The sequence below is a fragment of the Nymphalis io genome, chromosome 6, assembly GCF_905147045.1.
Source record: "Nymphalis io chromosome 6, ilAglIoxx1.1, whole genome shotgun sequence".
Classification (NCBI taxonomy): Eukaryota; Metazoa; Arthropoda; class Insecta; order Lepidoptera; family Nymphalidae; genus Nymphalis; species Nymphalis io.
In genome coordinates, this window is record NC_065893.1 from 4,842,351 (window position 1) to 4,858,269 (window position 15,919).

The 15,919-nt window shown below is 30.4% G+C and overlaps 1 protein-coding gene across 2 annotated transcripts in view; it reads left to right on the top strand.

Moving 5' to 3' along the window:
- Window positions 1-1,008: 1,008 nt before the first annotated feature.
- Window positions 1,009-15,919, top strand: part of LOC126769272 (acetylcholine receptor subunit alpha-like) — a 48,595-nt gene continuing 33,684 nt past the window's right edge. For both annotated transcript variants that reach the window (XM_050487947.1, XM_050487948.1), the window contains exon 1: window positions 1,009-1,249. In XM_050487947.1, the coding sequence (XP_050343904.1) occupies window positions 1,061-1,249 (189 nt within the window). In that variant the 5' untranslated portion in view covers window positions 1,009-1,060. The remainder of the gene's footprint in view (window positions 1,250-15,919) is intronic.

Genomic DNA, 15,919 nt, shown 5'->3' on the forward strand with positions numbered 1-15,919 from the left:
ATCTCGGCTTTTTATATAATAAATATAATTAATTGCTTCAAAATTGATTTGTGGTACTTTAAACACACAGGTTGCTTTCTTGAATCATCTTCCTTTTTTTTAACGCTAGAAAAACGCGTTACGCTTTTCCCCCACGGGAACAGTAAGGGGGTATGTGGGGCTCGCCGGTGTCCAAGGCATCGAGTGCGCCCCGAACATCGGAATACTCACTAAAAAACCAGCGGTACCCTTTCCGTCTTAACGAGGAGCGCCACGGGATCGCTTTCGCATGCTACCGTGACTTGAATCAACTTCCTGCTTTAAGTTTTTTTAAGGACATAAGCTTTTTTGGTTGAGCAAAATAGGCATTAAGTTGAATCTATGATTATTTTACACTCTGCAGGCAGGTATCGCTATCGTTAGTTTCTAGTGTATATTGTATTGTGTAGTGTATTTGTTTTTAATTAGAACCATACTTTTTTTAGTACTTAGTTTTCTCTTGGACTACAGTATAGTTCCATATCTTTGCATTTATATAAACAAATGTCAAACAAAACGCTGCTATTCTGTCTAATGTATTTTTCGGATTAGTATCCGTTGATTAGAAAAAAACTTTTTTTAAATTTTTATTTAAAACAATATTACATGCTAATAATAAATATAGTTTTCGCGATGACAACCATTTCAATTAAATAATGTGGATGGGGTAATTTATTGAATTTAATATACAGAAAAAACTATTTCATGTTAACATTCTGTCGGTAATTTAATAGTTAGTTTTAGTTGGGCGATACTTGAATAACTAATTCATTTTAAGCAGTTTAATGATATTTGATATTCATAGCGTCGCCGAAAGATGTTGACGCTTAGTAAGAATTACAAGGAACCTGATCAAAATAGCAAAGAGTTTACAGCGGAGGACGCTACGATTCTTTGATAGGGAGCGAGTGGTGAGGTGGCGAGGGCGGGCGGAGAGGTCGCGGGGCGTGAGGCGTGTCGACCGGCAGTCGGTACCGCGCCGCGCCCGGGCCACCCGCTGCCTCCGCGGCCTTTACGTAACGATGCTCGAGCCCGTGAGCTGATGGCCGCGCTCGTCTGGTGGCTGGCGGCCTGCTGCCTGGTGCGCGCCGTCGCCGCCGGCAACCCCGACGCCAAGCGTCTCTACGATGACCTTCTCTCTAACTATAACAAACTCGTGCGCCCCGTCGTCAACACCACTGACGTCCTTCGTGTCTGCATTAAGCTCAAACTCAGTCAGCTCATCGATGTCGTAAGTCTATAAAAGCAAATGTAAACATACTTTGTTTTCCATTATTAGTCGTGAAATCCCGCTGACCCAAATCGACAGCCGAGGGTGCATTGCGAATGCATTCTTGGTTGCACTTGCGCGCCGCATTTGGAATTTAAATAGACACAAATCACGACTACCGACCCATTTTCTGCAAAACAAAGCGGTATTACACAAATCTTATAAAAGCTTTGAAGTGGGAATATTCAGTAAGTGCCGTCTTCGCGCGTCTTCATATCTCCATTCTCGCAAGACGTCGCGCTGTCTCTCGTTATGTATTTTGAATCCAATTCTATAAATCTTCCGAAGAGAGGGGAACTGCGGTCGTCTTTGGTATCATTTGCATTTCTATAATATAGCAGCAAGAGGACGTATTTGTTGTGTGTTGCGTGAAACCATTTTATATTTTTAAAGTGATCTTCATATAAAGTTTAGTATAAAATTAAATATATATATATATATATATATATATATATTTATTTCATATTAGCTAAGTAATAATCTTCTAATAATAAAGTGATTAGGTCTTCAACATTTTTCTAAAGATATTAAGCAAAAATCTAGTTATCAATAAAATAAATCTTTAAAATGTTATACAGTTTTAATTTAGGCTTTATCTAATTAATTTTTCATTATAATAATTAATCTTAGGTTAACGGGTTGTGTGACGTCACCTCTACCAATCGCTCTAGGCAAACGCTAGACTAGTGCAATGGTTTTTTCGCGCGAACACATAGCTAATTAAATAGCACATAAACATTGATAATTAGGTTATTTTTTCTGTGTGTTCCAAATGAAGAATGAGCCTGGCTTACAGTATAATTACATACATAATGGGACATACCGTTTAGACGCCATGGTTGGGAACGAGGTATTTCTGGCAGTAGCTTCGCTCATTTGATTTCCTAGAATCCATACTAATATTATAAATGTTAAAGTAAGTCTGCTTGTCTGTCTTTCTGTTACGCTTTCAAACTAAACCACTGAATCGATTTGGATGAAATTGTGCTTCAATCCCACGTAAAGACAGAGGCTGCTGAATAGACCTAACACCAGATCTTTCTCCTCTAAAATCTGGGTGAAGGCGCGGACTAAACCTAGTTAATCATAAAACAATAGATTCGATTAATTAATAAGTCGATTGATATCTACTTGATTTTATTTAAAATATATTACATAAATATCTATATTATATTATATATTTAAAAGGAACTAATTTGATTCTATTTAATTGGATCAAAAGTCTGTTTTTTTGAGTTTTTATTAGAATTAAAATGTGGAAATTAAATGTGATAAAGTACAGACACAGTACATAGTAGATGGCAACCTACATCCCATTTCTGAATTTAATACCTACAATTTTATAATTATATTTTGTTACATATTATTTCTCTTATATTTTGTCGATTAGTGTACGAAGGATATGATAAGATCGATACTTTTAATCCGATTATGAAAGTTATTGGCAGATGTCAAAGTTATAAAAAGAAATATATCAACTACAATACATACACAAAGTTGCCAGTTTTTAACAACTCCCTATTAAACTATTCATGTGTATTTCACATTATTTAAAAGCATATATAATACCTTAATGTTGAGACCATTGATTTGTGATCATTGAAAGAGAAGTTTCCTGTATCGTATCGTCCAGATTATAAGCAGCGATTAAACTCCTATCATTTAATGTAAAAATTAGAAAACATTTAATTTAGAGTATCAAAATATTAAAATTACAATACATTTTTTTGCTTATTTTTTATTTTCTTATATAACTTATTGTTGAACGCTAATTCCGCCCTTGTGGAAATCAAATAAAAATATACGCTTCTTTTTTTATTTTTGATAACTATTTCTTCTAGATTGAGTTGATATTAATAATAAAAATATGTATGTATTAAGACAGGTTAGATAATAATGTTTGTATTATATTATTTTTAATTTAAATTAATTTTAATGTATTTGACATTAGGATTATAAAATATCACTGTTTTCTTGTGCTGGATTATACATTCTCGTATTATAATGATTTGTGAAGATTTGATATTGTCAATGTAGTATTCGTAAACTTTAGGATCGGGATACCTTTCATACTTAAATACGTAAATAAATAATTACAAAAGTAAATTTATAGAACAGTCAATATTTTAAATTAATAATTAAATGAAAGTTTTAGATTACATTACATTAGTTCATACAAACATATATTTATCTGTAAATCTACTTGTAATTCATATTCCTAAATGTAATTTAGAATTAAATTACAATTCATACAGTTCACTAGTCTAAAGTGTTCAATCTTAATTCGATTAATATCCGTAGAAGTCGGTTCTCGGTTTGAAATAAGATTAGAAAGCTGAATTCTCTTAGTTTAATTAAGATTACATTTGAGTTAATACATTTCGATAATAATTTTGTACTTAATAGTAAAAATAATAGTTTATACAAATATATGTAGCAAGCAATTATATGACTGAAAATTTAATTTTTATCATTATAATGATTATTTTTAAATTTTGATTAAGAATATTTGTATAATAAATATCTTTACAATAGATTACATCAAATTTGTAATCGACAATAACACATATATAAGTATATATCATCCTAGTTAATTTCCGTTCTGACAGGATATGACAATAATTTTGGAAACTATATTATTCGCTATGATCGACAACAAACAAATGTAAACATTGTTCTACTTTTTATGTAGTTATATTTTCAAATAAATTAAAGTAGCGAGTAAATATTTTTACATTTATTGATGTTGCAATACAAACAAGGAAATAATAATTAAATTATGACACTAGAGAAACCACGAAAGTTTAGCTTGAGCGCTTTGCCCATGAAGAGAAATATTTCTAACTTTCCATTTTGATTTCAGAATTACAAGGTTGTAAAATTCTGGGTTTGAGCTTATGTTTTGATTGTGTGTTTTGAAAATGATTTCATGAAATTTATGAATAGGACCGAGTTTAGAGGAAATCCATAGGCAAGGGAAGACCCAATCTGATATATTTTTATAGATAAGAAAAATATCATCATTTCTAAAGTACTTTTTAAAACATTTTCAATTTATGACTTTTAATTTGTGTAAATAATTGAAAATATGAAAAAAAAATTGCCAAGTTCAACAATTATTGCGGGCCTCCAATTCGTTGTCGTCCCAGGGCTTAAGCTTTTAAATCCGGACCCGTTTGTGAATACGAGTCAGCTCTTTCTTGCCCCGTTGATCTATCGTTGGCGTATCGTTGGATAGTTATAAGACTACGGATCCTGAAGCCCTGTATCCAAATCTAAGATTAGATCATAAAAGATATTGTGTTTTTCTGACAAAAACCACAACAGTGACATGGAGTTTGTAAGTTGGCAGTATTTATCCTTTACTATTAAAGCACGTAAAGTCGTTGGTCCTGGGCGTAAAGCCATTCTGTTCATGTTGCATTTGGCATTAAGAATGGTTCAAAAAACGCAACAGCCATTGAGAATTTTTCAAAATTAGTCATTCGCAAGATCGACCATTATATGTATGCTAATTTTGCCTATCTTGAAAAAAAAAGTACGACATCGAACTTAAACTATATGTAGAATTATCTTTTAAAGTGACTTTATTACTATTTTTTTTGTATATAGATAGTTGGACGGGCAAATGGACCATCTGATGGTAAGTGGTCACCACCACCCATAGACATTTTCACCGTAAGGAATACTAATCATCTCTTATATTTTTAACGTGCCACAAATTTAGGAACTAAGATGTTATCTCCTTTGTGCCTGTAGTTGCACTGGCTCACTCGCTCTTTTAACTGGAACACAATAATAATGAGTAATATACTGTTTGGCGGTAGAATATGAGATGAGTAGGTGGTACCTACCCAGGAGAACTTGCACAAAGCCCTGCTACATATTAAATATATCAAATAGTACAATGGGTATCTGTTTCTAAGGCTTTTAATTATTGCTAATATTCCCAGTTTCTCCCAGAAGTAGGCGTATAGCGTTTGTTAGATGTAAGTATTAAAATATTCTATAAAGGGTCTAGATGTGGGTAGAAGAGGACAGAATCGAACCAGCGAAATTCACGTCGCTTGGCTGTCATCATGTATGTACATGAGATAGTACGAAATGGGTACATTTCAAATTTAATTTATTTCTGTTTAAAATATAAAATACGAGTATATATAAAACTAAAATTTTGTACGTGTTTTAGTACTATAACGATGGAATTCTTAACGTCGCATACGTTGAAATAGTAGACAATTTCGGCTATGGATTTCCGTCATAGTTTCCTCAGAATTTCGGATATACCAAACAAAATTACTGTGGGAATTAAATTAATTCATATCTTCACTCATGACTTTATTATCACATGATAAAAAGTTAAAGGTGTTTGTGTAACAGTGCAAAAGTGTTTCCGGTCCCTCAACAGAGGACACGTCAGAGTTAAACTTTAGAAAGCCGCATTTAAAAAAAAATTAAATCTTATATGTGAGTATTCAATGGAAAAAATAATAATAATAAAATAAAATCAATGTGTGTGTGTGTATTTTTTGTTATCCTATCAAGTTGTTTTGCAAGTGTTTTATTTTTAATAGGCTTCGAAAAAAAGTTCACAACTTCATATCAAGTAGATAAATAATTTATGTTGTACATAAATAAATTTTATTTTGTAAAATATAATATCAACATTTTTCATTTAATATTACCATATAAAAAAAACTACTACAAACAAGCAACATTCATAAAAATATAATTATGCAATTAAGTCGTATCTCGTGTAACTAGTTATTAACATTCAGAGTGAGGCGAAAACTTAAATTTAGATCTAACATACCATCAGACTATAAATCGATGGCCATTATGCAAAACATGTGCCGAATACTTGACCTAATAGCCGCCTCTCTACGATCGTTTGCAATGTATTCTCATCTTCCGGACATGATTTTTCTTTAATTTATCTTATAATTCAAGTTGTCTTTCTAAATTCGACTATATTCATATAATATATTATAATAAACATTTTATAATTAACTGTCTGACATATTCCACAGAGCCTCCATCGGGAGATGTAGCGGCATGAAATCCTTTTTTTATGAAATTCTTATCTCTCCGAAATTAAATAAGAGATGAAAATTTGTATAGAAGATCGTCAGTTTTGAAGTTAGAAATGTGAAATCGTAGCTAATGAATCTTCTTTTTATGAGTAAAATACAGTTTTTACAGCGTTTTAAAGCCCTCTTTAAAGCATGAAATTTCAAAAACCTTTTAGTCGGTTTTTGCCTTTATAAGTTCGCATGAACTAATCTACAGTCGCCTCAAAATAGTGAAAATGTCGTGTACCCAGGGGCTTCTCCAAGACTCCTCAAAAACTCTCAAAAATTTATTTAAAAGAGTCGGTTCATTCCAGCATTTCCAGCTATTATTGGAAAGCCGTTTGCCTGCTGGGAATCAGGCAAACGGCTAGTTTTCAAAAAGATTTTTAGGGATTTTTATTTTATAAATAAATAAGTATATATATTATTACTTTAATTTATATCAAAGTCGCTTAAAATAATATTTTTTATAAATATTTGATAAATTTATGGGAAGTAATCGCTGGAATTTTTACTATACGAATATAATACGAAATGAATATGCAAGTTAAAAATATTAATAGAATACATTAAAAAGATATATGTTTTATTTTACTTGATATAATAAGGTAAAAAGAAAGTAAATTAAAATTGATGCATTATCTAAAACTTTTGACTTTGTATATAACACGCTAAAAGCAAAATAAACTGTATTATCAATTGATTATGTCCCCGCAAATTTTGAGCACCATTAGTCTTAACGACATGGATAAAACGTTGGAAACGAAAGTGGGAAAGTGAAAATCTCTTAGCAGAAAACATTTTCATGAAACGTAATTTTTTTTGCAAAATCTATCTAAAATGAAAGCAAGTAAATACATCACACGGTAAGCAAGGAGCATCATTGAAAGTTGGACTAGGCAATACTAAAACTGTTAAAATTATAATCATTCAGATTCGTCCATAAAAAACATAGAGCAGTACAGTGTTGGTAAATAATATAATTTTGGTTGCATTAGTCTTTCAGAACATAGAATAGCAAAAAAATGGGGCACATTAAAAAACCTGCCAGCGCTTGATTTATATTGAAACACTTAGATAGACACGTAGAATGCTCCGTATTAGCTGGACACAGAAAGTTTCGAACGTGAGAGTACTCCAGCGCGTCGCCAGTAGCCGGAAGTTACTGCAAACCGTCAAGAAGAGAAAAACCGAGTATTTGGGCCACGTCTTGAGACACGAGCGATACCAACTGCTCCAAATTATAATGATGGGCAAAGTAGAGGGCAAACGACGCGCTGGAAGAAGAAAAAAGTCCTGGTTGCGCAACCTCCACTAATGGACAAAAATCGCCAGCGTGGAAAAACTATTTCGCTTGGCGCGAGACCGCGAAAAATTCGCTGAGCTGACGGCCAACCTCCAGTAGTGGAGAGGCACAAGAAGAAGAAGAAGACTTAGATAGTTTGAAAGACAATATACACACTACTACACTTAAAAAAACCTTTATATATATTTTAGAAAATCCTTTCCTAATACTATTTTTATTAAAACCAAGCACAAGTCATTGTGCTACTCGTTTACGTCAGTTCTGTCTAAAGTTACCACTGGTAAGCATTATAAAATCATTTCATTTGACAAGAAAATCAATTTAGACCATTGACAATAATTTAAAAAAAATGTATCGAACTTGATAGATGATATTTGATATTACAAAGGATGGCGATTGGTTAAATGTCTGATCGTTGTGCTTATGATCGATTTAATACAGTGTCCTTAGCATCACGGCCGACATAAAACTTTCACGCATGTTGTAGCGAAGAGGGCGATGAACTATTTCATTGTAATACAATCATCTCTGACCGTAATAATATCTATTTCTTGTTTAGATTAATGAAGCGAAACATATAAGCGATAATGCGGTATATTGGGCGGATACTTGTAGATAACATGTCTCGATCATGCCTTTAAGATAATTGTTGAAGAGATCATCGTTACTATGTCAAAGTCATATCCGGGTACCAAACCCTTGAACAAGCAAGAATACTCACTTAGAAAATGGTTTGTTATTTGCTTTTTGTTTAAAGTATACCCTGGGTATACTTTAAACAAAAAGCAAATAACAAATTATATAATAAGGTATATTAATGTATTCCACAGAAACATAAACAAAAATTATTAAGTGATTTTAAAGTGAATTTTAATTTATTTTTATTTATTTACACTTTATTGTACATCACTAGAAAATAGTATACAAAATTCTTAGATCTAAATAATGTGTAGTACAAGGGGCACATAATACAAGTCCATGTGGTTATTAGAAATTTCTTTCAGCGACCCAACCGCAAAAGATAAATTCAGAATAGTAGTGTGTGATTTCCAAATATATCCAAACTATACGAGAAATGTGACACTTTTTTTATAAATGCACTTTATCGTATGCTTAGTTAACGTTATATTTATAAGTTTCATTAAAGTGAGCCGCCATTCTGAATCAAGATGACGTTTCAATTATACTTTTTTCTTAAATAAGATTAAACTGTAGGTCAATTGTGTTTTTATGGAAATATAAAATTAAAAATAATTTTATACCAGCTCTGATGTTGTAAAACATATGTAGGGATTCTTTCTAAAAAAAATTGCGTATATTGATTATCTGTACCTATATAAAATGTATTGTACGTTATTGTCAAATTATCAAATAAAATTCAATTGATTAATTTATCGTGTAATTTATACGTATAAGCATGTAAGTAATTGATCACTAAATATTAATATTTTTTTTTTTAATAATAAATTAATATGATTAAATTCAGGATGATATGTCGGTAAACGGTGTTTTGATCCACTTTAATAATTATTATAATTCATATTGTTATTGTAGGCTTTAAACATAAGCAAGACATTTATTACAAAACTACCCATACCGTCGGCAGATGCCTTTCGATACAAATTGCTTTACCAGAAGTGCTATCTGACAAGGATTTTGAGAGAGTATGTGACGTATGGTTTATTGGTACAAAAAATGGGTTGGTTTTGTGTACGATTTTCTGCAATATTTATGAGAAATATAATTTAAAAAAATGAATGCGAATTGCTGCTAAATGCTAATACTGAATGTTCAATATTGTTTATTTAAAATCGATAGTAATTTTGGCTATAAGGTAAAATAAGAGTTTTGCGTTGCGAGCTCAGAAACTGAAACTGATTTAAACTTTTGTTTAATAATTGTTTTTATTTTATTTTACCTGCAATATATAATATATAACATATATCTTTTAAAATTAATATAAAATTACGCATAAAAACAAAGAAATATATAATTCCTTACTTTATCGTTCATTCGTTAACCCAATCATTCAGTAATTTACTCCTCACTAGTCTAACTCAAATGTCATGTCATTTCAAGGTCAAAGTTGTTTCTTTACCTTCTTTCCTATTCCCATTTGAATAGACTTGCTCTTTTTATCGAACGCCCTGTAACTATCCTATGTTAAATCTCATCGATATATTATAGTTTGCGTGTACCGTGGGAGATGTTAGTTTGTTTGAGATGTCTATGGAGGATATTCGTAAAACTATTTGTAAAAGTAATAAATGTTGTATGTGGCGATTTCAATGGAAATTTGTTAAAAGTAACTACGTTAAGTTTAAGTTTGCCTACAAATCACACATAAATATTGTGAACCAATCAGGATAGCCAGTCAGACTTCTACATGTATTGACAATGTATTTGATACACTTGTCATTTGTAAACAGTCTTACCTGTACTGTGATAAAAAATATATGTAGTAGATAAAATAATAACTTATTTACATAAAAGTATTTGAAGACCAATATTACAGTTAAAAAATGTTTTGGGGATATCGTGAATTCATAATATTATTAATATGATATTTAAACTAATATATTTGACGTTAGATCGACACAGACACTGCTTCTTCTTATAAATCAATATAAAATGAATTTAGAAATATATTTATAATTAAAACATTTGAAATTGCAAGTTTATAGTTTAAACTCGTTAAAAAGTTTACATGTGTAATCTACATTTTATCATAATAGCGTCTTTCTGAATATATTAATAATAAGCTACATCACATAAACTACATCACATAAACTACATCACATAAGCTACATCACATAAACTGTCATTATGCGGACTTTCTTTCTTAACGGATTAGCCGATATTACGTGAATCTATAACATAGAAAGAAACAATAAAAAAACCCTTTTATTTATATTAGTTTAATTAAATCTAAATCCCCAAGAGCACACTATGCCTGTAATAGAAATTTGTCGACAAAACAGATCTGATTAGAATCAAACGCGTAAAGAAGATACAAGTAGTTTTATCTAGATGGAGTACTCATAAGTTCTCACGTATTTAATAATAATACTTAAGTTGGCAATTGAAGCTCATAGAACGACGCGGCGGCCATTACTGTGGCTAATCATTGAAAAAAGACCGCAATTTGGCTATGAAGAATAAATATTTTCTCAGTCACCCTTTATCTACCCGTATATTTGTAGTACATTAGTTTTAAAAAAATAAATAGGATTTACTTGAAAAGTTTGTAATATAAATGAAATTCCAAAACATTTCATGAAATATATAAACGCACAATTTATTCTTACCAAATGCAATGAATTCCAAATGAAAAGTATATTTAAGCTGCTTTTAAAAGCGACACTTTAGCGTTCACATTTTATTTTTATATGTGTAAAAATAATTCAACTGAAACATTTATTTTCTACAGAAATATTCATTTTTAGAAAAAATCCTTCAATTCAGAGCTGTCGAGCCAGCTTTAAACAACGCAACTCTTTTGTATGATTTTACTCATTTTTACTGAAACTAATATTTTCGTAAAAACAGTTAGAGATTATTAAAATCATTTTTATTAATATTATATTTTTTATTATGGTAAAACTTATAATTTATTATGGTAAAACTTATTAAATATAACAAGCAGGTTTTTTTTTCTTTCTAATGTCGCTTGGTAGATTAGTTAAGCCACGTATAATAATTATGTTTGCTATGTAATGTAGCGTGTGAAAATGTGACCAGCTGCGGTGAGTGAACTCGACCATTATAAAGCATTAATAGCATAAAATAGCACAAGTATATTATGAAACCTTTCTACATGAAACTGAAATTGCCTAACTAATATATTTGTTCATTTTGTAACATTTTTTAAGTAGTTTGTAATTTTCATTGATTATGTTTCAGTGACATTTGTTTAGAATATTTTTTTTGTTTCGAAAAGCATATAAAACGCACTTCTTTATATAACTTTCATTTAGTTCGTTTTTAAGAAGTTTTTTAGATGTTAGAAAACCGTCTTACCGTCTTATCCGTTTACAAGTAAAAGACAATAATTACAATATGGTTTTTGAAAATTCATCACTTAATTTTCGCGAATGAATCTATCTCTAAACAAAACTGTGCTTCCATACCAGTCGAGAAAGAGTCAATTTTCATTAAGATACAACAAAATTAGTCTTTATCTTGCAGCTGCAGCTTATGGAAGTGATCAAACTAATGTCAAAACAAATTTTTATGGTTTTTTCCTACAGTATACACCAAACTTTTAACCCTTTTTATTCGCAAAAAGCTTTAGACGAACGATCTTTAAGAAGAGAATAATAAACGGTTAATGCAGTGTGGGCATTTCAAAAGAACGAAATTGAGACCGTCTTTAGAATTTAAATTGTTTCCTTCGAACAAAAGGTATGAATTTAATAAATTTTATATATTAACTATCTCAATTATTTTATGAAAAATTACTATCATTATTAATTACTTTATACATATGTTTTTTTTTCTATATATATTTGACGGGAAGGCAAATGACTACTCCACCTGATGGTAAGTGGTAGTAGAGTCCAAACGCGACGACGGTCAGTACAGTCGGGAAGAATGTTCTGCACTAGCCGGCCCGCAAGATGCCTCTTCACACCTCATTTGAAAGAACCCGGGTTGTAAGAAGAGAGGTACACGTGAGCTGGTAAAGAATTCCATTTTTTGGAAGTGCGCAAAGAAAGGAGTTGCCAAATATCTTTGTGCGCGATGGAATTGATGTCACAGAAAATGAAAAGAAAATTTGTTAAATAATTACATTACGTAAAACTTCCTTTTGTTTTTATATATTTCGTGGCACGTTATACTTACTTCAATCACGATATACTTGTGTATGTTTTCGTATTATTTATTCGTCTTAGTTTGAAACAAATAATGTCATTTTGAATGTGTTGACAGTCGATTGGACGAAGTCAAAAATTAAGGCGCTAAATACTCGATTGATGGATGTGCTAAGCAAAAATACTTAATTGGTGGTTTTATTCAACTTTGCTAGAACAATATATGAGCTATTAAAAGTAATCGATATTAATTATCAATTTAAAAATGGATAAAAAATATTTTATTTTACATAAATAACAAAGCACTTTGTATTTTTTGCATACATTCGACAATTCCTGAACTTTATATGTAAATAACTGAATTTTATAACAAGAAGTCAAAACATTTAATTGCACATATTTCCCGATCCGGAACTCATAGTCGCTTAACCAATGTACGTAGTTTTTTCGGGTCGAGTGTTATTAAAACTTAACTATAACTGTAGCTCAATATAAAATGTTTTGCTCCCATTTTCACTTTTTGATAACGCATACTCGTAAGTCAAGTTCTGTGTAATTAAGCAATAAAGTAAAAGATTAAGAACCTAATTAAGTAAATTATAACGTAGAAGGTTATATTTAACTAGCTGACCCGTGCCCACTTCGTTAGGCGGCAAACATTTTTACTCGTGATGAAGTTATACTTCATCACAAGTAAAAATGAAGTATAACTTCATCACAAGTAAAAATGTTTGCCGCTCATAAGAGTGTGGTTCGGTTAGGTTAGGTTAGGTTACTGAGTGCTATGATTTATTTCCTGACTGTCAAAAGTCGCGTTGGCCGAACATTAATAAAATTGTATTGCATATTTGATGTATTAAATTATCTCTTAAACTATGCAACCAAAAACATACTGAAAATAACCGAATTTTATCTAAATAAATATTTCCTTGGTGAAGAAGCAATTTATTTCTAAATTGATTGACGTGTTGTATATAAAAAAAACCGTCTAGTAGAAATATCACTCAATTGATTACGACACGGTCGCGGTTCCATACCTATGTCGTAATATCTTTAACCATAACCAAAAAGGAAGAGTCTTTTGTTCTGAACACGTGAGACGATAAGTTTACTTAATTTGATAAGATTTCATAATTGTTGATAATATATGACCAATAAACATGACCAATAAAAATAGCGATTTAAATTATTTTTTTAATACAAAAATACTACTTTTGTGACTTAAATATAAAAGTTAGAAATACGCTGTCGCTGATTTTTTTGTAGGCATCATCATCGTTAAGGTAGCGTTCGTAAGAAACGTTTTCGTTCGACTGTTTTTTCTCCGACTTACTTTGCAAATAATTTTTAAAATCGGTTCAGTAGTTTTAGAGATTACCCCCTACAACCTCACAAACTCACAATACCTTTACCTCTATAATATTAGTATATATTAAAATATGTAAATGAATGTTACTCATGTATATGCATTTCTTTGTTTATATAAAAATCAGGGCATATACTGTATAGCACAAGTACTATTGCTAATTACATACTCTCTAGCACGCACAAGACGTTTCACGAAAAATATATTGCATCCGCCAAGATTTTCTTTAATTGACTGTATTTTATGCTAAGGTAAATTATATAGGCAACGAAAACATGTTAAAATATTAATTTTGAACAGTTTTAAGAACATCATTATAAAATCAACATTATAAAACAAGGCTTAACATAGACTTGAACTTATAAATTAAACTCCGACATTCTAAAGGAATTTTAGACAAACTTGAATGTATTTGTTATTTAATAATTCCGCAATAATTTAACTTTAAAAGATAAAAAGCTTATTTACACTGAAGTTAATTGTTGTTATAATTTACTTTATCGGATCGGTTTAATGTTTCCTTTTCGCCTTAATGTTTTTGAATGTTAAAATAGTTTGGGTATGTCTCACATTTTTATAATAATTAGTAAAAATATTATTTTCAGGCATTCTGCTATAGTATTTGTTGCGAAATACTAATTATAATAAAGGCGATGGCCAAAAATCCTGATATTATCTAGGACAGATAATATCAGGCATTCATTTAATAAATCATAAATTCTTTATAAGAGAAAGCATATAGCCGTGGATTAAAATTATTAAGATTTAAAAATGTTCATTTTGTCATCCCTTTTCGTGATATTACATTAATTTAACTCTTTAAACCAATGGTCGCAAGTATGTTATATAAGTTATTAATATATAATTGCTTCAGGTTATAGGAAATTGTCATATTCAGTAATTTATTTGGTTAAACGATATTCCTTTTTAGCCTCTTACTTAAAAGATTCAATAATTATTTTATGATTTTATACATTCCATCAACAAATCATATTATACATCACCTGATAAAAATACGAAAATAATAGCAGTAGGCCAGAAACGACAATAAACGAATATGACATAACAAAGTGGATAGCTTTAAGAGTAACGGATGTAAGACTGATGGATGTAAGTAATTTTCTTTGTCTATATTTTAATACTACAATATTATTATATATATGTTATACGCTGCTGTGTATTTTATTAATAAATGTGTTATATTTTACGAGATGATCATTGTGAAAATGCAAAAAGTGCTCAATATTTTTGTATAGCTAACGCTCTATATATTTATTAAAGCTATGCCCTCGGCTATGAATTATTATTAACTGTTTGTTATATAACATCATAAAATTGTATCAATGTGATTATAAACGCGGTGATAGAACGCCAGCACAAATTCTCGAAATTGCGCTCTGAATAATTTATAATTTCGCTAACAGTACAGCGTTACTCTGTTGACTGAACGATCATCCCTTCAACCACAAGTTGTACTCGTAATCCATGACATCTACACGTGTATTTAAAATGTACGGGGTTGTGTGTGGATTTGATATGCTTATCAAGAAACGTTTTCGTATTCTACGAGTAATTTACATAGAAATACACAAAAACTAAACAGTTCTATATTAATTGTATCGTTTATCGTAATATACGTCACTTAAGAGCGGATATAAAGAAAAATTGTAAATCTTCTACTTGATTCGGCAGGGATAAAATATTGTATGTATATACTAGTATTATTATTTGAAGGGTTGACATTGATCAAATTATATAGGCAAGAATACCTAAAAGATTTTTTTATCGATAGAAATGACTTAATTTTTGTAAATTGTATGTTAACGTGTAAATTGTAATGCGAAAGTATTTATTTTTCTTTTTTTTTATTATTATATTTATATTTACTCAAAATGTTGCACGTTGTTGAGACCAAAATAAAATAGTTAAACAGTTACACGTAATTTAGGCCTGACATTATCAACTTTTTTAAATCATTTTCATTTATATGCAAAAAAAGCTATTCGTACTTTTTACGTTTTCTTTTCACGAAATATCACATCTGTCGCATGTCACGAAAACTTCAAATAAATG